The following is a 24,656-nucleotide window of genomic DNA, read 5'->3' as shown; positions in this document are numbered from 1 at the left end:
CCAAAAGGTAAACTTCACACCCTGAATTTAAGATGGCATTCTGTCCCCCAGAAAAGGAAAAATATAGAAAGTTATATATTTGAGCACAGATGAAAGTCCTGTGCAATGCTCAGCTTCTTCCCTGCCCTTGTTGAGCTTCTCCTTACTCCATCTCAGCCTTCTGCTGGTCATAGTTAGGCAAAGATGGTTTGATTTTTGTTACCTCATTTTTAAACCAGAAAAGACAAATGAAGTCCAAGTTATGATGTTGTCTCCAAGAAACACTGAAACTGTTTCTTCATCATGGTTTTTAGTTAAAATGTGGCCTGTATGTAAAGGAACAGTAGGCTATGAAAACCCATAGGTGAAGAAGTTTGAAAAAGGAACTTTTCCTTACACTCCTGGATATATCATTTATGTTACTTGGAAAACTAGTATCCCATGCCATTTCTCCTGTTGTCCCTTCAGATGCATGCCTTTCTGTTCCATGGGTCAAACAAAAATTCTGCACCTTCTCTACCCCAACCCTAACCCTTACCTCCGCAGTTGCTGGTGAATATTGTTGCTCCTTCCAATAAAAATAGCAGCTGAAGGTCACCACCTCTCTCAGGGTGAGAAACTGGTCCTCATCACCACAGAAATTCAGACATATGTTATCCTTTGGATTTCATTGTTCAGCTCAGTCATTGAGGAAGATGTTCTGCGAGACTCTGCTGCATTTTCTAGTGCTTCTGATGCTTTGACTCCACAAACCTCTCAGGTCTTTCTTGTTTGTTTCTAACTGTATGGATTTCATTTTTCTTTTAATTCATTTTTAATATCATGCAGATATGAATCCTCATTATTTAATATTTCAGTTGTCTAGATCACTGTCTGCTATTAGCAGCCATTCAATTAGTTCTTCTTGGTTCCCTATGTCCTGTATCTTAATGAACTATTTGATACAGTAAATGCATTGAGATAATATCATATTATATTGGGAGATTCTACCCTAATTTCTGCCTGTATAACCATCAGAACTATGCAATTTTCATAAAGTGAACTTTTCAGAAAATGCATACTCTACAATAAAAGAAATGCTATGTAAGTGGAAATCCAGCTGTAACTCTGCAGTTGAAATTAAACTGAGCGGATAAAAAAGAATCCATTTCATTGTGAATTTTACCATTTTCCTTGTGCTCATTTAATCCTTTAGAGTCTTATGAGGAATGTATCCTAAAATCACAACTAGGTCATGATAATGATGTTGATTAAATTGTACCTTATTTAGTTTTGCTTAGGTATTATTGTTTATATGCAAATACTGAAAATGAATAATAGCTTTACTTCATCCAATCCTCACACACTCTCACCTGCAAATCAGACGTTTTACTATCAATCCAATTTATTTATGCAAAAAGAAGTTTAAATGATTTTAATCATAAAATGTTGCTTGGGTAGATGACAGATTTGTGGATTATAAAAAGTAGTGCTTATGTTACTCTTTTAATCTTGCTTCATTCATAATTAGGTTAAGAAGTTCTAAGCAATTTATAATATAAAATGAGTGATGGTGCTTCCATTATGCCTCTTGATCCCACCCTTTTATTTGTATTTTCAATGTCTTTTTTAACTGGGTTTACAAATCAGTTTTCCAGTTTAATGTTTTTCCTTATTCATAATTTAAATGTGAATTTAATACAGTTTAATGGTCTTCAATGAAGTGAGCATGTTTTAGGACACCAATCCTGGAGCTGTGTTGGTTAATATAACCAAGTAATCTACCATAATAAGAACAATATTGAGCTAGCAAACACAGCAGCTTATGCCAATGATTAATAGCAAATCTGACAAAGTCCAATGGTGTTAATATATTTGGCTTCATGATGAGCAAAACGCCTTTAGGTTCCAATGAAAAAATCAGTCATATAAACTATTTCCATCTTGTTGCTCTAAGTGTAATTTGGCTCCCGGTGATGCCTTATGCCACATTTGAAATTATATTTGGTAATAGTGGTGCCCGCTTAGATTGATTGTGGTGTGCCTTGAAATGCACACACCCTTAATTCAATAAACACACAAACAAAAAAATGCAATTTTAAAAGAGTCGCTGTCCTAGGAAGTTGTTTTGTTAAAATTATTTAGCCATCTAGCCAGCATTGTTGACTAGGACCAGTAATAGAGCTCCAGGACTTCAGATCTTTTTCCCCCTTTTTCAACTTTACTGGGGATCCTGAGGATTGAACCTAGGGACATCTTCATGCAGGAAAAAAAAAATGGATTTAGGATCTGGAATATGGATTCATCAATAAAAAGTGAGGTGTCTGCAACAGCAGATAAGTGTCATGAAATGAAAGATGGTAAAAGGTTGTTTATCTAATTTATTATCATTACATTATTCCTAGGGAAAGATCCTTGTGTGATTTCTTTCTGAGCTACCAAAATATTTCAGCCAGTCTTTGGTACTCTCCATCTTGACAGAAAGAGCACACCTTGTGCTTTTCTGCCTTAGGCAGCAACATGTATTAGTCCTGGGAAATAACTGGTGGTATATTGAAATAATGCTTTATCACATGCTCAAGGACAGAAATCTTTACTGCTAGAATCGGGATAGGAAACTGATCATAGTAGTACATGATTCTGTTAGAAAATGCTCTTTTTGAATATGGTCAGGTATATCATTTCAAACACGAAGTTATAAAAATGTTCATGCCCACATCCTGAGATTTTTCAACAAGAATCCAGATTACGTTCAAGACAAATAAGAGTATAGTCATGTAGTAATGCTTTTGGTTTTTGTTGTTCTATCTATAGTTGCCACTGACATTTTCTATCAATCAAAACTTGGGAAACAAATCTGGACTTTCCTTCTTGCCTGGAAACATCAGAGAAATGTTCAGGTGGTTCATAAAAGTCATGGTAAGACAGGAGGCTTTAGCCAGACTCCTATTTTTTCACTAGACTTTCAATAAATCAAAGTGAATGAAAGTGTACCTCTTCAAGCAAACCTTTAGAGGAACTTCAGATAAAGCCAGATGTCCTTCCCTAAGTCATATAATTTGTCCCAAGATTCATACTTAACTTTTGCCACCTTCAGATTCTGACCTTACTGCAAACATTTATATGTAATTTTCATGTAACAATCTCCTATCTTTCTTTCTTTCTTTCTTTCTTTCATTCATTCATTCATTCATTCATTCATTCATTCATTCATTCATTCAAGATATGTACTACACAGATTTACCTGAGGGTAAATTCTCTCTTATTCAACAGTTTTCATTCAGGGTCAATTCATAGAATATGGATTTAAAATACTTTGCACAGACCTCCCCATGCCTAATAATATCCATATCTTATACAATTCCTTAATATTTGGCAAGTATTTAACTTTTTTCCATCCCTGGTATAATTATCATTCTAATTAGCATGATTAGCTCAAAATCAACAATCACTCTGAGAACCTGGGTTAAATGCAGGATACAGATTGTCTTCGTTTAGCGACTTCCCCCTTTAGAACCATTTGCAGTTACAACCATGGTAAAAAAGTAACTTTATGATCAATCCTCACATTTACAACCTTTGGAGGTCTGTAAAGCAAAGGAAAGTAAGATCATTACCAAGTCATGGTTCCACTTAGCAACTGCTTCACTTAACAACCAAGTTGCCAGTCCCAATTGTGATTGCTAAACGAGGACTACCTGTAATTTTTTTGGATTCCAAAAGCCACTGCATAACAGCTTAAGAGCTGAGTAAGTTATCATTCCCTTCAGTAGCTCAAGTCTTGTTGTCCTAATCACTACCAACACTATTGAAGAATAAAATACATGAGTTTAATTGTTACTATAACCACTGTTGCTTATTCTATCCAAAGCTGTGTTCGCTAAACAGAGGTATCCAGCAAGAAATAACTAAGATCAAATCTATAAGATTAAGCAACTGCCAAAATGGAACTAAGCTTCAATAAGCTAGATGCCAGGAGCACATGGCAGTTAACTGCACTACCAAAGATCAGAAAGCAAGCAAGCATTGAAAGGCACAGGTACAGGTATCAAGGTTTGGCTGTTGGCAGGATAAAAGGAGGAAAGGCAGGTAGATCAATGCCTGTCACAGCTGCCCTTGGCAGGAATGATGATGGCGGTGGGGGGGCACTATAGAGAGAAAATGTGAAACCTATACAGATGAATATCTACAGCACAGCAGATCTCAATCACTCAAAATCTGCCATGCTGTAAGACCTGACAGAGCCATAAAGAATAGCAGCAGGGGCTGAACAACGTACTCACTGACTATGAATGATTACCCTGACAATGCTAAAACTAGCTCTGGGGCAAAGGAATGCTTTGTGGCATATTCCCATCTAGCTGTCCTAAATACAGAGGTGTAGTAAGGTTAGAGAAGAATCAGATACACTTGGAGCATTGCATTTAATAGAAACAAAGTATTTTGGAATTCTTTAAAAGAAAGAAAGCAGCTAAGATAGGACATAAACTTCCTACCCAGCTCACCCATACACTTTCCACTGACATTTTCCTTTTTGATTCTTCACCATCCATTCCCCCATACCGATTTCTTAAAATATCCCAAGTTTTACTTGAGATCACTGTAACTGATCTGAACCAAAACACTCAGTAGATTCACAAAAGAGGCATAGGTGTCTCCCTCTGCCAAACATGGTTGGCAAGCAAGTCATCCAAGATCACTTAAGCAAGTGGGCCAAGTAAGAAATGCAAAAACAACAGCAACTAGCAAACAAAATAACATGAGACATCACACTAAAATATCTCCATAGATGACATATTACGGGTGGTAAAGAAAATAAAATATTAAGAGTGAATAGGTCCAGACATAGGCCATATAGCATATATAATGGAATTGAATACTGAAGCTGCCTTAGTTGAAACTGCCTGTTCTTGCAGGGGGAAGTAAAGTGCTTTATGGGTCCTCACCTGTTTCTTCTCTTGCTCCCCATTGGCACTACCACCTTCTCTTTTTCATCCCACCTTGGTTGTGCCATGCCTTCTCCTGCACATTCCTCTTTGCCTCTACTGTGTGTCTTCTGTCTCTTCCACTGCTGCTACTGTGTTGTGTTGCTACTACCCCCAGAAAATGCTGCCCTGGCAAACCCATTAAGATTGGAGCTGCACGCAGTGTCATACATATGATGGCAATGCAGAGTCACCGATTTCATTGACCACGATCAGGTCAGATTGTTACTAAGTTTTGAAAAATACCCCCCACACACACTTTTGTTTGATGGTGCAGTTGCAGCAACATGACTAGGACATGTTTTTAGAGTCATCATGAAGTGCTTCTTATTTGCGATCATTCGTGGATCCTCACTAAACTTGCATCCCCTGGCATAGTTCTAGAAAGATCCCTGGACTCTGTAGACTGCAGCAGAACCCTAAATCCTAATTACGTATTTTTTTAAAGGGCAGTAGTGTGTGGACCTTGGTGAAAAAAGCCCATTCGCTTTCAGTTTGAATTACCTTTCCAGCTGCAAAATGATGACAGATTATCTGCTTGTTTATTTAAAATATTGATTTCCCACTTTAGATTTATGTAAATCCCAGGGTAGTTTACAGCAACAGAAACATAAATACAATCCTATTAAACAAAAACAAATCCATTACAAAAGACAAGCATTAGCAGGAATTATATCCTGAGCATGATACAGACCACAGTATATTTCTCCACTGTCATTTCCATAGGCATTTTACTAAGAGTACCTAGTAAAATTATTCTCTCTCTCTCTCCTCCCTTCCTCTCTCCTTCTGCAACAGTTCTTGAAATTTCTTTAGTCTTCTCTGTGTTTATGGTGCCTATGTGTATAAACTATGCTGGCTCTTGATGAACAATTGCATGTGACCTCCATGTGGTTATGTTATTGATAATATTATTAGCCGTTGTAAACCATTTTTAAAAACTTTATTCTAGTTTTTTTTTTTTGAAATGCACACAGTGCTTACATCATAGTTTTGACTGTTTCTTGATATCAAATTGTTGATATCAAAACTGCTCAAATAGTAGTATTTGTTAATCCACATAAATTCCAAATGCACCACCATAAGGGAGCTACAAAGGGAAGCCTTGAAATGCATTTAAGTTCATAGAAGGAATTATATGGGAGCATCTGTGGAGAACTTCCTGCTATAAAATTACAAAACATTGTGTTTTGAAATAGTATCCGAACATAATGGGAAGGATGAACAGCAAGACTGACAACCACTGGATTTTTTTCCCCCCAGAATTACAGACTTAATCTTAAATTGTGAATAAAACAAAGACAATGTACAGCATCAAGTTCATTATATATTGACATACATTCAGTTAATTATAGTTTGTTATTTCTATTTGAAATAAAAGATTTTTTTATATCTCATGGTAAGAAAATTGTTATGAAATATTACAGAGTAAGTAGATTATATTCATTCTACTGTAGATTGTTATCTCCTAGATGGCGTCTCAGTTTTAGAGCACAACATACTAAGACAGCTCAGTCATATACATATTGCTCAGCCCTTATCTTGTACTTATGTCACACAGAATTATGTACTGAAAATGTTTAATAATATTTATATATGTAAATACTTAGAAAGTGATTATATTAAAGAGAAAATGCAGATTCACAATGAATTTTGGCTAAGTGGTATAAAAAATCAAGCTGGTTTAGATGACAACCAAGGAGAAAACATTGGAATAAATCCTACAATTCAGAATAAAATATTATGTGGTCAAGTGAGTGAATATATCCTTATTTTGGCTATGCAGATCTTCAGGGCTAGATTAACTGCATTCTAGTGAAGTAACCAATGGGTGGTCTGGTCAAATTCTTATGTATTCTCTTTCAGAAATTGGGCAGAACTGGTGAAGTGTGGAATGACTATTAGAACAAATGTCGTTAAAAGGTAAGGCAGAGTAGGGAGAGAGAGAGAAAAAAGGAGAATCCATGGAACCACAGACCAGTCAGTCTGAAACAGACAGATGAAAAGATTCTTGAGGAAATCATAAAGAGTTCAATCTTTAAGCACCTAGAAAACAAAGTGATAATCAAACTTAGCATGGATTTGTTAAACTTAGCTTTATCTCGTGTACATTCCATTATAGATCGTAGGAGTTCTAAAACATGTAATATGACAAAGTCATATATGATTAAATATTTATTTATTTATTTATATTTGATTTATTACCAACTGATTCCCGAGAAACACTGGGCAGCTCACCATACAATAAACAGAATAAGTCAATGTAATAACAAACAACAAAAACAAAACTATAAAAGAAGGAAAAGTGCAACATGGCAAATCTGGCAGAGAACCCAGAATGCATCCCACCAACATCGAGCTCCAACCAACCTAGCCCAAGGGAGAACAGCTAAGCCTTAATGGTCCTTCAGAACACCATCAGGGTGGAATCCATCACGGTGGATCTAAGGGGAAATCTCATTCCAGAGGGCAGGTGCTGCGACACAGAAAGTATGCTTGCTGGGTCTTGATAGACGATATTGTTTAATCAAAGGCACTGGATCACACCAGCTCTGTCAGCTCAAATTGGCTGGGCTGATCCCATGGGAGATAGGTGGTCCCTCAAATAATTGGCCCTATGCCATGTAGGGCTTTGTATTTATAACCAGCATCTTGAATTCCACCCAGAAGTAAACTGGCAACCAGTCCAGGTCATGGAGCAAAGGTGTCATGTGGGAATACTGAGGCAAGCCCATCACTGCCCCTGCATTCTGAAACAGTTGAAGCTTCAAGGGCAGCCTCATGTACAGCACATTGCAATAATCAAGTCATAAAGTGATTGGAGCAACAGTGGCTGAAGGGCCTCCTGATCCAGGAAAGGGCACAACTGGCACACCATATGAAGCTGGGCAAAGGTCTTCTGGGCACCACAGCCACCTGTTTAGCAAGCAGGAGCTATGAGTCCATGAAGACTCCTAAACTAAGAAGTGTAGAGAATAAAGAATATGATTTTGACAGAGATATATAAGTTCTGTTGCAAAAGTGACAAGGGGTAAAGCATATTTTCAAGTCCAGAACATCCAGATTATGTTAGGAAGCAGCTCAGAGAGACGCCTCCCTAGTTCAAGTAACAGTGAAAAGGGGAAGAAGTACAACACAATCAGACTTACAAGATTCTGTTATTATAGCCAATCTCAACAAAAGTAGTTTTAGCCCTCCTGTGGAGTTATTTCTTACTCTGGTTTACCTAATGGGGCTGACAGAAAGTGCAACCCTATTGAAGGTCAAGAATGGAATATCACTGAACCAGGTTGTCCTAATACCCACAGTCACTCAGTCTTGGTAGAAGTGAATCAGAAACAATTCCTCCCCATCCAAACCCGCATAGCCTTTAGTTACTGGGACAGGACTTTGACAGCATCATTTTGCCAGCCTGGGGTTGAACGATATAATAGTGAACCCAAACTGATGGGTGACTTCACCCAGTGGTTTCATGTAGATGTCGAGTAGGAGGGAAGAGAGAGTCAAGTCCTGTGGTAGCCCACAAAGGAAGGGCTTAGAAGAGACCTCTCCCCTGCACCAACATTGATTGGAACCAGCCCTGAAGGAAAGAAGACAGCCACCATAGAATGGTGCCCTCAATTCCCAATCCCTGGAGCTGGTCCAGAAGGATACTGTGATCAACAGTAGTGAAAGCCACTAGGATATCAAGATGCACAAGAATGGATGTTCTACCTCAATCCTGATCCCTCTACAAGTAATCTACAAATGTGGCCAAAGTTGTCTCTGTACTAAGTGCTGATTTGAAACCTGACTGATATGGGTCCAGATAATCTGCTTCCTTCAAGTTGTCTGCAGCTGCAGTCTAATCAGCTTCTGAGCAACCTTTTTTTAGTACTTAAAAGACTAACTTTACGTAGTTAACTAAAACTGTTGGGTCCATGGGCAACCTCTCAAGGAGGAGGCATACCACTGCTTCTTTTAAGGCTAGAAGCACCAACCTCTCCTAAAGAGGCCAACACCATGACATGGACCTAACCACAGTTCACCTCCCTGCTGCTTTCACAACCTAGGAGGGGCCCTGTGACATGCTGATTAGCAAGCATTTGCAAATTTCCCAATCACAGAAATAGTTGTTCCATTGTATTATGCTGTGATTAGTCCCTTCAGGTCCTGTATTTATTTCTGGGCATTACAGTTTAAAGGGTTCATGGGAATTGAAAGAGGTACAGGAGATGGCAGCAAGGATGATCAAGGCATAAAAAGAAATTGAAGGAGTTGGGTATACTTAGGCCTTAAGAAAAGACAGCTTTAGGAAATATATGAAGACATATTTAAATACCTGAAAACATATATCACCAAAAGGAAAAGAAAAAATTGAAGGAGTTGGGTAAATTTAGGCCTTAAGAAAAGAGAGCTTTAGAAGGAATATGAAAACATGTTTAAATACCTGAAAACATACGTATATCACCAAAAGAAAAGAAAAAGAAAATCTGACTTCATTGTAAAGAGTAGGATGTGGAAGAGTAGATTTAAATTACAGGATTCAAGTAGAATGTTTTTCTGTCTGCTGTTCTTTTGTTTTTGTTTTAAACTTCCTATGTGTAAGAACAATTCAACTGTGGACTGCTTTCCCAGGCAAGTAATGGGCTCCTCTTCAATGAATGTATTCAGCTGGAGGCTAGAAAACTATCGGTGGAGTCCTTGATGCTCTCTGTGGAGTCCTTGACGATGTTTCATTACCCTACTAGGTAACATCATCAGTGCGAGTGTGGGGTTTTCTCCCTGTTTATATACAGCAGTTTGCCCTGCCAGTCTTGGTGGGGGTGTGGTTTTCTCCTTGGTAATTCCTTGATTAGGGTATTGTTTTCTGCGTGCACCAAGGACTCTGCAGTTCAGTTCTAGCTACATATATTCTCTTCTATTAAATACGTTTCTGTCTGGATTTCTTATTTGGATTTCTACATTGAATAGGGGGTTAGACTCCATGCCCTAAAGAGCCTTGTCAAGTTCTGATTCTGTATAAGGTTAAGGAGGAGGAGGAGGTGGAGGAGGAGGAGGAGGAGGAGGAGGAGGAGGAGGAGGAGGAGGAGGAGGAGGAGGAGGAGGAGGAGGAGGAAATTGAAGTTGTTAATGGGTAAAACTTTGGATACACTATAAACCTTAAAAGAGAGCCACTTTGGTGCAGTGCTTAAGGCATCAGGCTAGAAACTGGGAGACTATGAGTTCTAGTCCCACTTTAGGTACAAAGCCAACTGGGTAACCTTGGGTCAGTCACTCTGTCTCAGCTCTAGGAAGGAGGCAAGGGCAAACCACTTCTGAAATCTTGCCAAAAAACCTGCAAGGACTTGTCCAGGCAGTCTCTAGGAGTCAAAAGTATCATGAAGGCATGAAGACATGAAGACATAAAATAATTAAAATAAAATAAATATTAAAGTGCTTGCTTTATGTTTAGATAAATTTAAATAATTTTTTAATTATAATTAATTAACTAAATTATAATTCAGGCTTGATCATCCTAGTTACCTTTCCCTGAATCCCCTGCCTTGAAAGTCTTTCTAAAAGTTATTTGTAGGTGTTTTAATCTGATTAAAAAAAAACTGTCAAGAATTAAGATTGTGAACCCTAATTTATGAAATAATTAATATTTTTTGAAATTATGCAAGATTTAATTAGGACTTTGTATCTATTAACTAGCCAAATTGTTGGGTTTGGAGAAGAAAATTATCTTGTTTTTGCTTTAAGTAAAAGTTAAAACTTTTAATAATTGTGTTTTTTCTTTCCTTAAAAAAGTTTCTAGTTCTGTTCAAGCACTTTCCTGAATGCTTGATGATTTGAGCTGTTGGTGACCACTGTTGTATGTATTGGCTTTACCAACTATGCTCTCATGTGCTGTGCATCAAGTTTCTCACTTTTCCTTATGTATATGTTCAGAATGGAGATCTAAATAGGAATTATATCTATGTTGATTGGAAGATGCTCCTTTCAGAACTCTTGGTTTAATATAACAGACTGGGCAGTCCTAAGGGACTTAGGCCAGCATGCCTGGCCTTAGTTATTATTCAGTTTCCAATCCTTTTTTTTTTTTTAATTACAAAATTCTCACCATTTTGCAGTTACCTGAATAGGCCTATTGTTTGCTCTTATAATAGTCCCATAACAGAATACAATCATATAATTAGAAACTTAGAACTATCTATCATGTATCTGTCTCTCTGTCATAACTACCCATTGATTTCTATCACAAATTGGTAACAATACAATTACATATCATATTGCTAATCAAACCTGAAGAAAAGGCTATTCCAAAGGAAATGGCTGCAGCTGAAATGCATTGTTTTTATCATTGCCCTCAGCAAACCTTTCCAGGATGAGCACACCAGGTGGATCAATTCTACCTGGAAGAAGAAATCCCAAAGATATGTAGGAACTAAACCATACAGGGCTTTATTCAGCCATCAAGTCCAACCCTGTATTTAGTATAGGAATCAAAATATAAATGTTCCACAAATGTCAATCCAGCTTCTTTGGCTATATCCAGTGCAGGGGAATTCACCAACTTCCTTATTTTTTGGTTCAACTGTTTAACTGTTTTACCATTCAGAGTTTTTTTCCTAGCATTTGGCCAAATTCAGCCATCCTGCTGAACATTGTGGAATGATAAAGAACAGGTAATAGGTGATACCCTTTTAAATATTGGAAGAGTGTTCTCATATCTCCTCTCCATTGTCCTTTCTCAAGGCTAAATATATTCTGCTACCTCAATCACCTCACATAATGCTTACTTACTTCAAACCGGTAGATATCTAAGATATTCTAATATTGTGCTTACTTGAAAAATTATACCTGTAAATAATAGGCATGATAAACAGCTCAACGATTCCCACCTAACAGTTTTTGTTGAATTGTAATCCACCAAATAATTTTAGGTGTACGCTTAGTTTCAAAGCCATTTTTATCTGGTATAGAGAGTTAATAGACTCCTGCAATCCTGTGCTACAAGCAGATTGCTTAGTTAATGTCAAGCGTGGTTTTATAATAGTTACTAACTGCAGCATCTTACATTTTCTGCTGCAAAAATGCAATTAGGGGCTGACATCTGAGAGTCAAGAACTTTCTGAATGGTTCACTAGTGCCAATGTTGCTTTTATAATTATGTTCACTGAAGCCAAATGCAAGACTAAAAGAATATCTATTACAAATCCTACAGTTGTCCAAATTCATGTGAGGCATGCTTCTGTTTAATGACTAGATTCCAGTGTGTCAGAAACTACTGTAGTTCCCAGAACAGCAAATGTAGCCAAGGAATGTCAGAACTACCCATTTGAGACACAGGCCTTCAGATCATTAACACAGTGCTTGGAATCTAATTTAGAGCAGACCACTTGATGAGAAAGGTTAAATGGGAAATAGATTGTGGCCGTTACCCAGGAAAGCTACAGCTATAATGTTCCCATGTAACTACCTGTATGGCTTGGATCATCCAAAGTTTAATTTTATCTCCATGCATAGCAAAGTACTCACTTGTGGCCCAATATGTATGGTGGGCAACAGCTTAACTGATTACAGATACAATCAGCAACACTTGCCATGAGTTTACAAGCTGACCGAGACACCATTACTGGTAGAAAAAATGTTGCTAATTGGACTGAAAAGTACCTGTTCATTCTATTCAGAAATTCCCATGATACAGCAGATGAATAGATGGAGCTATCATATTCTGAGTTTAATCTATTCCCCAAGATTAGTTGACTACACTGATTAATCCTTTTTTGGATGTTCCCACAATACACTTAATCCACTATTGACCTGTTTAAGTGTGTTACATGAACAGGATTTATGTTTCACCAAGCTAACACATAACTCAAGAGAAGCACTAGATGACCGAGGTATTGATATGGGTACTCCAGAAGCACGCTTAAAAATGTTACATTCTGGACTACTACTGCAGATGACCTATCTTTCTCAAGGGTTAGTCATCTGACCCTTCAAGATCAAGCAGTTCTTATGAGGCAGAAAACAAACAGACAGACAAAATCCAGTTTGACTGCTAGCCTTTTAGTTTGCACTTGTAAGTTTTATAAAGCATCTTCATGTAACCCAGACTAAGTCCCAGAAGTACATAAAACTGCCTCTGGTAAAATTTCATTACACTCTCCTTTTAAGGATTTTCTTAGTGTGGATTTCTCCTGACATAGATTATGATACTCATTTAAAAAAAAAAAGTAGTTTCTTACATTTGTCCATTTTCCAGATTAGGTAGAAACGATTGCAACTCTTTTATCTCAGTTTATAACTAACAGTTTAAAAGTTTATTTCATTTTATTTTATGTGTGCCTTCGAGTCAGGGTTAATTCCTGGTAACTGTCTAGACAAGTCCCTGTAGTTTTCTGAGCAACATTTCAGAAGTGGTTGGCCCTTGCCTGCTTCCCAGGGCTTAGAAACAGTGACTGATCCAAGATCTCTCAGCTGGTTTTGTGCCTAAGGCGGGACTAGAACTCGTGGTCTCCCAGTTTCTAGCCTGTTGCCTTCACCACTACAGTCCAGCCCTGCTCAGACATTATGACAACAGGGTCAGGCAACATGACGAGTTGACAAATTCTGCCCTTCGTGAGCCTGAGATGGGAATTTGCATGCTCAGAGTCAATATCTGAAGAAGATCTTTGCTTGTTGGACTAGATCTCCATAAAGTTTGGAACCTAAATTCTTTCTCAGCCTACAAAGATTTCCTCACTGCCATTTTCATGTTGAATGAAATGTTTTCAGTGGTGGCTGTGTTATATTCACAATGATGGGGTCCAGTTATTTGGCTCCCAACTTTTCACATCGACTATCTTCACTTCTATAATGACAAAGAGGGCTTGAGATGTTGAGATTGTCCATTCTATTCTTTCCTTTCCAGTAATGTGGTGGTCCAACAATTTGAGATTTATATGGCAGAGATTTTGAAAGGCTTCCCATATGTCCATGTGGACAGATGGTAGATGAGAGGCAGAATAGGAAGGTGAGGACTTTGAGGCTCATTCTGCTGGGCTATATGCCAAATATGCATAAAGCTTTTTTCATTCAAATATTGCCTATTGGAAACTTTGTACCCCAATATAGTTATATACAAGCCATAACAATGCAGTAGATATTTTACTAGTGCCATAATTTCAATATTTGTGTAATTCTCCAGCACCTAATAAAAAAAGTCAGAAGAATACCTATTCTGTTTTTCAATTTATCAGGCAGCAATTGAATATGACTTAATAACGATATAAAATGCTGACATGCTTGGGTAGCCTTTCCATCTCTGATGTTTTCCAGGTTTTTAATTATTTTTATGTACCTTTTTCTCTTAAAATCTGAAGAATTCCAGGACTTTACAATAGATAGCCACTTAAGTCAAGAAACAGCGTAAGTTGTAATTTCCCAACTTCTACTGAAAATAAAGAAAGTTCTATGAGTATTTATGCCATATGTCTAGGATTAAAAAAACATCTTTCTGAATCATAATTATTTTTATATAAAAGGCCAAAGATCTTGTGATCAGATTGGTTTGAATATAACTTAAGGTTAGAAGTACTGTCTGCTTGCATGATACTAGAGTTCATTGACATAAAGGACTATCTAACAAATTTTAAAATATTGTATTTATAGTTTATTGGTAGGCTAATTAGGACACTTTTTCAAATTACTGGAACTATAATTTACCTGCTTTCAACATAGGATATGCTCATTCTTGCTTGCTTATTTGTTACATATTATTTTCTTTCCATTTTCTTTCTAACATATGGTTAATTTTTCTTTTGTTCAAGAAGGAAGGTAAATTAACCAGGTGGCTTTTCACACTTGTTGTTCCAAAGATCTCTAATAGCATTAGAATAGTCAAATAAACACTTAACACTGCAAGTTATTAGAAAGTGAGTTAGCACACTCAATGTCCTTAAAAGGCTCTGCCATGGTTGACAGCGTGATGGCTTTCCTTCATCTCCCAGGGATCAAACCCACGGGAGACTGCTGTCCTGCAGTCTCCTTGTGGGAACCAGCTATCCAGAGCACAAGTGGGCAATCTCCTGTCTTTTCCTTGTCTGGAGAGGTTCTGAAGAGCTGGTCTAATCGCCAGTTCTTTAGACTTTGCTGCAGTTGTTATCTCTGCTTTCGGAGATGTGTTTAGTTCATCATGCCTCCCCCAGAAGTTATTACATATTATTTTTTGAGTCTGTTGTTTCTTACAAGCATATATGTGGAATTTTCATTATGGAACTTGAAAGTCACCAAATACATTTTAACATATTTTTTAAAACGTATGGGTCTGATCTTAATTTTGTATTATCATATGACTAAAGGAGGTACTGCTTTTCCTATGATGAATCTGGCTGTCTAGCTGTTAAAATCTGTAGGGGAAGCTGTTTCAAAGGTTCCACCACTGCTTTTTACTGAGTATTATAAAAATTATTGTATTCAGTCCATCTGGCTTGTGGGAGAGGGCTTTCTCCTGCATTAAAGTTATGGAATTTAATCCTTGGGAGTTGTGTTTGATTGTCATAATCTCAGGATTAAAAAAAAAAATTTGCAGAGTCTTCTCTTTCTCTTAGATTTTAATTGTTAATTTAGTATTCATCACAATGTATATTTTTAACTTTTTTGTATTCTCTGTTTTGTTTTTATTAGCTACCTTGAGTGTTTGCTTGAATAGAAGAGGAAGATATGTCTAATAATAAATATGCAAATAATAAATCATCTAAATAATAATAACTTATGAACACAACACTTTAACAGCTAGAATATGAATATATATAATCTTCTGGACAATTCCAGGGTTTCTCTCAGCAATCACACATCCTGGAAGTGCATTTTTGGTTTGTTTTTTACAATGTACCCCACCATAAAGTTTGTGCAAGAAATAAATTAGTGTAAAATTACCACTAATTGTAAATGTGATTAGATGTGTATTGTTTAAAAAATTGCCTTATAACTTGTTAATTAATTCACTCTGAAACTGACTATAGAGAATAAAAGTACTGTCCTAGTCATGTGTGTACGTGCACACACACACACACACACGTTGTGATTTGCACAGGAATAAAATATGTAATATGTGTACCTCTGACCCATAGATTTACCTCTGAAAATCACAGACATGCACAGGGGATATTTTATATATAAAATATTTCCATCAAAAAAGACCTCAATTTTCAAAATAAGATTTTCCACTTTATCATTATATAATTAAAAGAAATAGATTACTGATTGCTTCCTTTAGGTCCAGTTGTGCCCCAAACAAGCAAAGAACTTTTTCAGCTGTATTTTACATTTCCTATATGTATTTCTAAGTATTAATAATTAGCATCATTTTTCCATACATCTATAGCACTTACTGAATGTCCGGCTTTGTAGACCTAGTGATATATGCAGTAAATGGTCAATTTCTGAACTGTGGGACTCCTGTCTGATATGTTTCTTATATGAAATCTTATGGCTTTTAGGAAGAATGTATAGATTTTCCAAAGGATCCTGTTGTACCTCTATGGTAGAACACATTCTTTGCACGTGCTCAGTCCTTGAGCTTTCTTGATAGGACTGGAGAAAAGGTTTGAAATCATGGAACTGATAATGGAATAGCAGCCAGTGCTAAAGAAACCAATTAGTATATGGTTATTTCACATATTTAAAGTTGGAAATTAGATCCCAGTGACTAAATATCAGAAACAAGGCTAGGAAAGTTATTGGTTCAAGAGGTTCAAGAAGTTTTAATTTCAATTGTTAATTATGGTTAATGGTAAAGTTGATTACTACCATTAGTAATCATTAGATGGGGGGGGCAAGCATTCTGGTTCACAAAGATTTAATTTCCACTTTCACATGATAGACTGTAACTAAGAAAAATGATAAGATTCATAAGTAATGATAGTATTTGTTGTGTTCAGTGGTTCTGAACTTCAGCAACTGGCATTCTGCAAAATTTGCAATAAACTCTTAGCAAGATTGGCTACGATATTTATCCATATCCAGGCTATCATTTCAACACTTTGCAAGTGTTAGCAAGCTTCTTTATAGAACACATATCACATGCATATGCTCACATACATGTGCACACGCGCACACACACAGAGATTGTTAAAATGGTTTTACAAAAATGATAAACACATAATTCTTTGCACAAAGCATTAGAAAATACTGTGATATTTTATTATTAAAAATGCCGCTGAAAAGTTTATACATATGTGTCCAGCCATATATATCTTCTGTCCTTACTTAAGGCAAACCAAAAAGAAAAAAAAATGAAGAAACAATAACAAAAGAAACCCTGCGTGCCTCTTAAGGTCAAGAAGAAAAGTCTGGGATTTTTTTTTTCTTTTCTTTAAAGTATCCTTTGTTGTTGTTATTATAGAATCCTATGAAGAGCCTAAAAATTTCCATTTATAAATCATACATCTCTCCAGATGTATTAAATTATTAAAGTGACATCATCTTCATTGATTTTTAAAAGCTAAAATCATTCACTTACAGAAACGGTTTTACCCAAATGTCACAAGCCTGACACAGTACTGTACATATTGCTAGCAGAAGACAACTGGAAGTACTAAACAAATACCGTAATTCACATAACAAACATGCCCATCTGAATAAGATGCCATCATTTTCCTTATTATTCCCCACTGAGTCCTGAAGAACTGTTGTGTCTTAGTGGAGGCAATGTATTAGTCATGATGGCAAAGATCCAGCTTTAGACAGCCAGTGTAGTGAAGTGGTTAAGATATTGGGCAAGGATCGAGAAGGCCCAACTTCTAGTCCACCTTCAGCTAGGAAACCTCACTAGGTGACTTTGTGCCAGTCCCTACTTCTATGCCCAATCTATTTCACAGGGTTATTTTCATGGGGAAAAACTGGAGGAGGCAATGTTAGGTATGCTGCCATGAGTTCCTAGAGAAAAAGTGAAATATAAAACTAACAAAAGAAATACATTACAATCACATTAAAAACCAAGGAATGCATTCACTTCCTTTGACTATTGGGTAAAAGTTGGAACTGTTAAAATTTTACCTGGAAGGAAAAGGAAAGTATATACTAATTTCATTTTCTAAGATGATGGATCATGTTAGCAATTCTATTATGTCCCCAGCTGTTGTTTGCTACTCTAGGAACTTGCTTTCTCTCTCAGAAACAGCATGAAGCTGTAGATATATTCCATATCCCATATCCAGCAAAACATCAAGGTAGCTATAAGTTAGAATAGCTCAAGCTATCTATTTTAAAGCAGAAGGCATCCTGTGTTACATTATGTGACATCACATCACATATATATTTATTATTACAAAGATGATAATATATCAGTGTTGTGCCTTCCTCAGTAAAAGAGAAAAAATAGAATGTACACCTCAGGAAAGATGTGATCTTGTGCAGAGCAACTCTGTTCAAATATCTTTGGTTTCCACCTTTATAAACCATTCTTCACTTACTATTAATAATTTCTACTTTTATAACATCTGATTTATTTTGTTGATTTATTTTGTTCTGAATTGTTTTTAAACTCTACACAGAGATGCCAGATACCTTGTTGGAACAGCTGCATTTCACATCAAACTTCCCTGCTTTTGGTGATGGTGTGAATAATAATGTTTTCTTATAGAATTAATAATTATGAATTATGAAATGATCCAACTTCTTCAAGGCAACTCACCTATTATACATTATTACGGTTTCTCTCTTGCTTTCCCTAGTATCAAGCTTAAGCTTGATTAAAACGACTATTATTCAAAAGCTACCGATCCATCAAGAACTTCCCTCTTAATTAATTGGAAAAATAATATTCTCCTTCGTCTAACTTGTGTGATCTCCCTGTTCAACTTAATTATCAGTTTCCCTTCTTTGCATAACCTTTTCTGCCATCTGCTAGTGCCTTTGTCACAGAAAAAGATTGATTTAAAAAGTAGGCCTTCTGAAAGGAGCAAAGGTTCATGGCACGTAGGATACCAAGAACAGGATTCCTAGATCAGTTGAACAAGCTTGTTGAAATTCTTCCAATTTGTCTCTGTGTTGCAATATAATGGAGGCTAACACAAAGAGGAAAGAAAGTGGGGTGGGGGTGGGGATCCTTAACATGCATCTGTTTAGCCTGTAAAGGAAAATCTAGCAGGCCACACAGTCATCTGTGTCCTTTGTATGATACAACAATGTTTTCCTAGAAATGAAACATTAGGAAAGAACTTTAATGTCTTGGATCATCACTAGTAATTAAGAAGAACATCCTCCTTTAGGTCTGGGAGGAAACATAGGTGGTATGATTAATGTTTATACACATAGATCACAACTGAAAGCACAATCTTTCTAAAAGCTCTTTTCAAACTGAAAACATCAATAAAAGCTTCTTTTTTTAAACTCACAGCTATGTACACTTTTTTTTTTTTTTTTTTTACAAAGTTCCTTAAATATAGTTCAGGCTGGCAAGTCATCTCTTTGCACAGAACTATACATATTTACTGCATAGTCAGTCCTATTTTTTTGAATAATAAAATCTTATTTCCCCATTCTGGATTACAGCTTCTTAGGATGGGTAAAAGCCCCTGATGACGTCTTTTGTATAACAAGGGCCATTCATGGTATGGCACATATAGAACATTTTTTTCTTAAAATTTTATTTATAAAAAAAAAAAGAAAAAGAAAAAACCCTATACAGTCAGTGGCTCTGTGTTTCAAAAGTTCTGTTTCTGTTTGTTACACTCAATATATATCCTTTTCTAAGAGACTTTCTTCAGGCCTCAACTCTTACTTTCAATCAAAGTGGTTGAGATATTAAAGCGGAATCCTAATAGCAATGTACACATTTCACATTTCACAGGGTTTGAGAAGGTGATCTTTTTTGAATATCAGAGTTCCTATGGAAAGGATCTGAAGGAAATTATGACAGCTTTGCTCTTTCACCTTTCACCTTTAATTTTCACAAATTGCTCGATGGAGAATATGATTTTTTTTTCCTTTTTCTTATGTTTAATCTTCCAGGTGGTATGGGACGGGTGAATGACAGAGCTATACCCTAGTGGTGGAATGTCCATGAGGCAAATTAGTACTGTTCTGTCCTCCACTGAAAGTGTTGAAAGTATGCAAAGGCTGCATTCCTGTTAATGTATTTGGAATCATGGTTATGGTGTTGGGCGTCATGAGTGGAATGTCATCCGGAGATCTTCTAAGAGTGAGGGTGTAATCAGGTGGACAGGTGAGTCTCAGGGTATCATGAGCTTGTAGTGACTCACAGTCATGATCATGCTCCAGCTGTTTCATTTGCAGTGACATAATCTCTTCATTTTGTATATGGGCAATATCATTGGTTGTGTTCCTTTGGGGACTGGGGCGTCTGTGTGTCTCATGACGTCGCTTGTCTTTCTTATAGTACAAGGCCGCAAATGCCAAAATGTTGAGGAATAATAATGATGCTCCTACAGCAATGGTAACACTTAGCTCTGTAGAATAATCTCTCTTGTTTTCTATCAGAACACTTGTATCCTCTGGAGAGGTTTTCTGGGTATCTTTTGAATGCTTTGGATTGTTGCTTGGTGTCATTAATGGGCGTTTGGTGGTAAACTTCCCAGGAGAACGTCGGGTAACATAAGGGAATGATGTCATATCAGGCGGTGGCACCTTAGTTGTAGTGGAGACATACTGAAATATTTCATTCAAATTGTGCAAGTGTGGTACAAGTTCTAACCAGAAAGCGACTTTTGTTGCTCTGTAGTGATCCCGGACTCTGGGTTTCAAACCGATGTGCAAATAAAGTTGATCTTTTGGATTGTATTTGGACCAGGCAACTTCTTCAAAACGATTGGGTTTTGTATGGATGAATTTTGTATCTTGGGGAACAGGCTGGTTTGGATCCCTAAAAGTAAACAAACAAATAAATATTAAAAACAATCAGAAACATAAAAGTAACTTACATACTCAAAGGTATTACAAGATCTAAAGTCAATTGTCTTACAGTCTTTGATGATATTCTGAGTTTCAAAGTTATGGGTAAATAGAGCTCATTCTGTTTAGATCCGAATACTTACCCAAAATATATGCTTTGGGTACATTTTATAATACTTGCAAAGTGACTTGTATATTTGCCTAGCACATGAAAATCAAATACTAAGTTACTTTTTTTAAAAAAGGCAACTTTTCAGTGATTTTCAATCATTTAAAAAAAAAATCATATCTCGCAATGGGCATGGACACAGGCATCCAGAAAGTGTGTAAAGTGATGAATAATGAATTGTGACATCATAGAACAAACTGCATGACTTGGGAACTTGAAGATGATGTTGGCATGCTAGTATGAAAGAGAGCTATGTCATAATGTTGGGATGTGTGTTTCATCAAATTATTTGTCATCTTATTACCTTATCACAATCTAACAGTCTCTCAGTGGCTCAAATAAAAAATATGTTAATTAAAAAAAACCCCATAAAACATAAGATATCAAACAGGTATCATGATTCAAATGCCCTCTGGAAGAGCTCAGTCTTCAATATCTTACAGAAGGGGGCCAAGATGAGGCATATCTAACCTCAAGCAGGAGGCCATTCCAAAGGCCCAGCACTGTACTAAGGAAGATTGCTTCTGAGTGTCAACTCTCCCTGGCCTCATAATTGTGGAGAACAATAAGCTGCTTCTCCTAACATGATTATAACTGATAGGCCAATGGGAGATGCAACCCAGTAGCTAGTCTAGCACCAAGCAGTAAAGGGTTAAGACCAGCACTTTAAATTTCACCTAGAAGCTAATAGGCATCTAATGCAGGGCTCACAATACAGGTGTCACATGGTCTCAGCAATAACCACTAGTGAACATCTGGGCAGCTGCATTCTATACCAAATGAAGCTTCAAGTAAGTTTTTAAAGTTTTTTCACTGTGGTTTACACCAGACACTTATGAACATAGAAAACTAAAAAAAAAAAAAAAAGCTAAAAAATGTCAAATCTTCAAAGTGGTAATTATAGTGGTGGGTATCTCTTTGTAAAGTCTAAGAATTGTGGAAGCAAGAACATTAAAAGGATTTGAGGATGGAATGGAATTTTTCTCCATCTACAAATACATACAATATAGATTCACTCATTTCCTTGTCATAAGAAAACTCCCTGCCCGGGGGGCGGGTGTGTGTGTTATTTTAATGATAGAGGGCTGTTAAGGCAAATCATAGTAAACATCAAGATGATGATGATGATGATGATGATGATGATGATGATGATGATGATGATGATTTGTTCGCTACTACTTTTGTTGGAACAGCAGTAATTTGTATTAATGGCCACTGAAACAGATCATGTTTCCAATGGCAGTAATTAGATCCGCAAGTATAATTAGTATAAAAAAGCCACAACTACATTCCTGCCAGAAATTGTTAAAAGCTAAGGTATCAAACCTGCTATATGATGCACAGTTCAGCACCTATATAAATATAACTTCCTTTGAAATATTCAGTCTACATTCCACATTTCCCATTCCATTGCAAAGATTTTCCTTCTCCTAGAATTTGGCTGTGCCATTGTAGAGATCTGTATTAGATTCTGCCATTGGAAGTAAAAGTTGGGAAAACAAACAAAGAAACTGGTGTGTATGTGTGAATCTCTGGTTTAGATTATCCTGGTAAATTCATATATCACATTCTGCCTTCTGATCTGGCCACTATGGACTACCAACTCACTCCCTACTTAAATTGTACCCAGCAAAAATTATGGGTGATGTTAAGCAGAAAGTGCTTGGTTTACATATCCAAAAACAATTCTCAGAGGCCTTGATGACGTCTTCTTATACCATCCCTAAATAGTTTTACAGTGCTGTCTCTGCTCAATATAGAAGGGTTATGTATGTTTTGTATGGTTTCTGCTCTTTTTTAAACTGCTTTCAAGTTCCTTGCTTTGATTTCCATGTGTTGACCGTACACAATAAATCAAGTAATGGCTGCCAACTGGCAGCTGCCATTCCCACACCCATAAATACCTCAATAACAAATGCAGTGTTCATCAAAAGAAAACTGGAACAGACCAATGATACATCCAGTGATGTGACCACTCTCCTCTCAAAGCCACTATTGAATAATTAATTCTTTTTTTTTCCTTCAGAAAAGAAGGAAAAATGATGGTAGATAATTAGAGGCCCTGGGAGACAGGGGGAAAAGTTTGAAATACATTTACAGTTCCTTTAATATGTGTATATCTCTGTATGTCTCTGTATGTATAAGAGAGCCAGTATGGTATAGTAGTTAAGGTGTTGGATTATGAGTAGGGACCCCCAAGTTCCAGTCTGATCTTCACCATGGAAGCTGACTTAGGGCCAGTTATTTTATCTCATTGCTAGACTGGGAAGAGAAAAAAATATATATCTACCAACCCCCTAAACACACTCATAAATACATAATGCTCATTTTGCTATTTACAGAAATGGTGCTGGATTTTGGCACTTTGATTCATCTCTAGATTTTCCTTCAACTTCATATGGACAGAATGGCTTTTATTCAGATCAAGTCCTTCCTCTGAGAGAGAGAGACAAAGGGTGATACTCATAGGTGGGGCAAAATTTAAATGTAACAAAACATTCCCTCGGATACCAAAGTTTCACTTCTCAGCTGTAAATTGCATGCATTATGTCCTGCAGAGGATCATGGGACCTGATTAATATTTTTCACAAATAAGAACCATCCATCAATCATGCATAACCAAAAAGAAATTATGATGGAGGTTTTCATTCTGAAAGGAAATCTCCATTGCCATTTCAGCAAGTAGTACCACCCAATCAACCTTGTTTGGTTTTAAAGCTAAGCAGAAATAAAGCTAATGTGTTTAGGAAATCACTAGGGAACTGGAGACTACAATGAAATGTTGAAGAAACATTCTCAAAAAAGCAACTTCTCTTCTGTTGTCAAGAAAATTGCATGAATGTGTTCATCTTAGCTTGAAGACATCTTTCACCCTTTATTACCTATTCCCTTATCCATGAAACAAATATGGTTCTTCAAGGAAGAGAAACAATGACATAAGGAGGGGGGTGAGAAAAAAATCTGATAGTCTCATAACTGAATACATTACAAACGTATTTTCAAAGGATTTTTAGGGAGAGGGAGGTGATATTTAGTAACAACATTTTCCAAGTCAAAATCAAGTGATTAACATTACTTAATTAACATAGCCAGAGGAAACCAGTTCATTCTAAGTTTTGTCCAGGTATTATTGTATAAATGCAGAAAAATCAAATATTTCTATCTTTTTCCCAAAGAGAAGAAGGAATATTTTAACTTCTACTTGAGGATCTATCTTTGTTAGAGGTGTCTTGAAAGTTCTTACACTGGATTCCTCCTGGCTCTTTTACTAAAGAAGCAGCTGGTAATAGGAACTGAAAGTGCATTTGAAGAAACAAGATAGAACTCCTAGTATGTTTGAATGCTTTCACTTAGATACACAATGCTGTCAGGTTTAGTTACAAGTTGGGTAAAAGAGGCAAAAGGAAAACAGTGAAAGTTCTCTTGCTAAGTTCTTCTACATAAATCAAAGAAAAGTCCATGAATTGGATCAGCATGAGTCATTAATTTGACGTGCTTTTATTAGCCACGGTAACAATAGCTTCATCCTGCTTCTAAGGCAGACATGAGGCAAAACAATTTTTATAAAATACTAAACTGTTGCTGAGGCAACAGTTACGGATTCTTTCTTCAAAATAGGACAAATATGTGAATACATTTGCTGCATTGCAACTACTGTGCTCAGCATTCTGTCTCCTGTT

The 24,656-nt window shown here is 36.6% G+C and overlaps 1 protein-coding gene across 1 annotated transcript in view; it reads right to left on the bottom strand.

Annotated features, from left to right (window-relative positions):
* Positions 1-17,074: 17,074 nt before the first annotated feature.
* The window catches only part of NLGN4X (neuroligin 4 X-linked), a 165,920-nt gene continuing 158,338 nt past the window's right edge, over positions 17,075-24,656 (bottom strand). The window contains exon 7 of the mRNA XM_088144962.1: positions 17,075-20,778. Coding sequence (XP_088001088.1) covers positions 19,935-20,778 — 844 coding nt within the window. The 3' untranslated portion in view covers positions 17,075-19,934. The remainder of the gene's footprint in view (positions 20,779-24,656) is intronic.

The sequence above is a fragment of the Python bivittatus genome, unplaced genomic scaffold (genome assembly GCF_059951505.1).
Source record: "Python bivittatus isolate LINGU-HERP-01145 unplaced genomic scaffold, Pbiv_v1 ctg000350_np1212, whole genome shotgun sequence".
Taxonomy (NCBI): domain Eukaryota; kingdom Metazoa; phylum Chordata; class Lepidosauria; order Squamata; family Pythonidae; genus Python; species Python bivittatus.
This window is presented reverse-complemented; position numbering and strand designations above follow the sequence as displayed.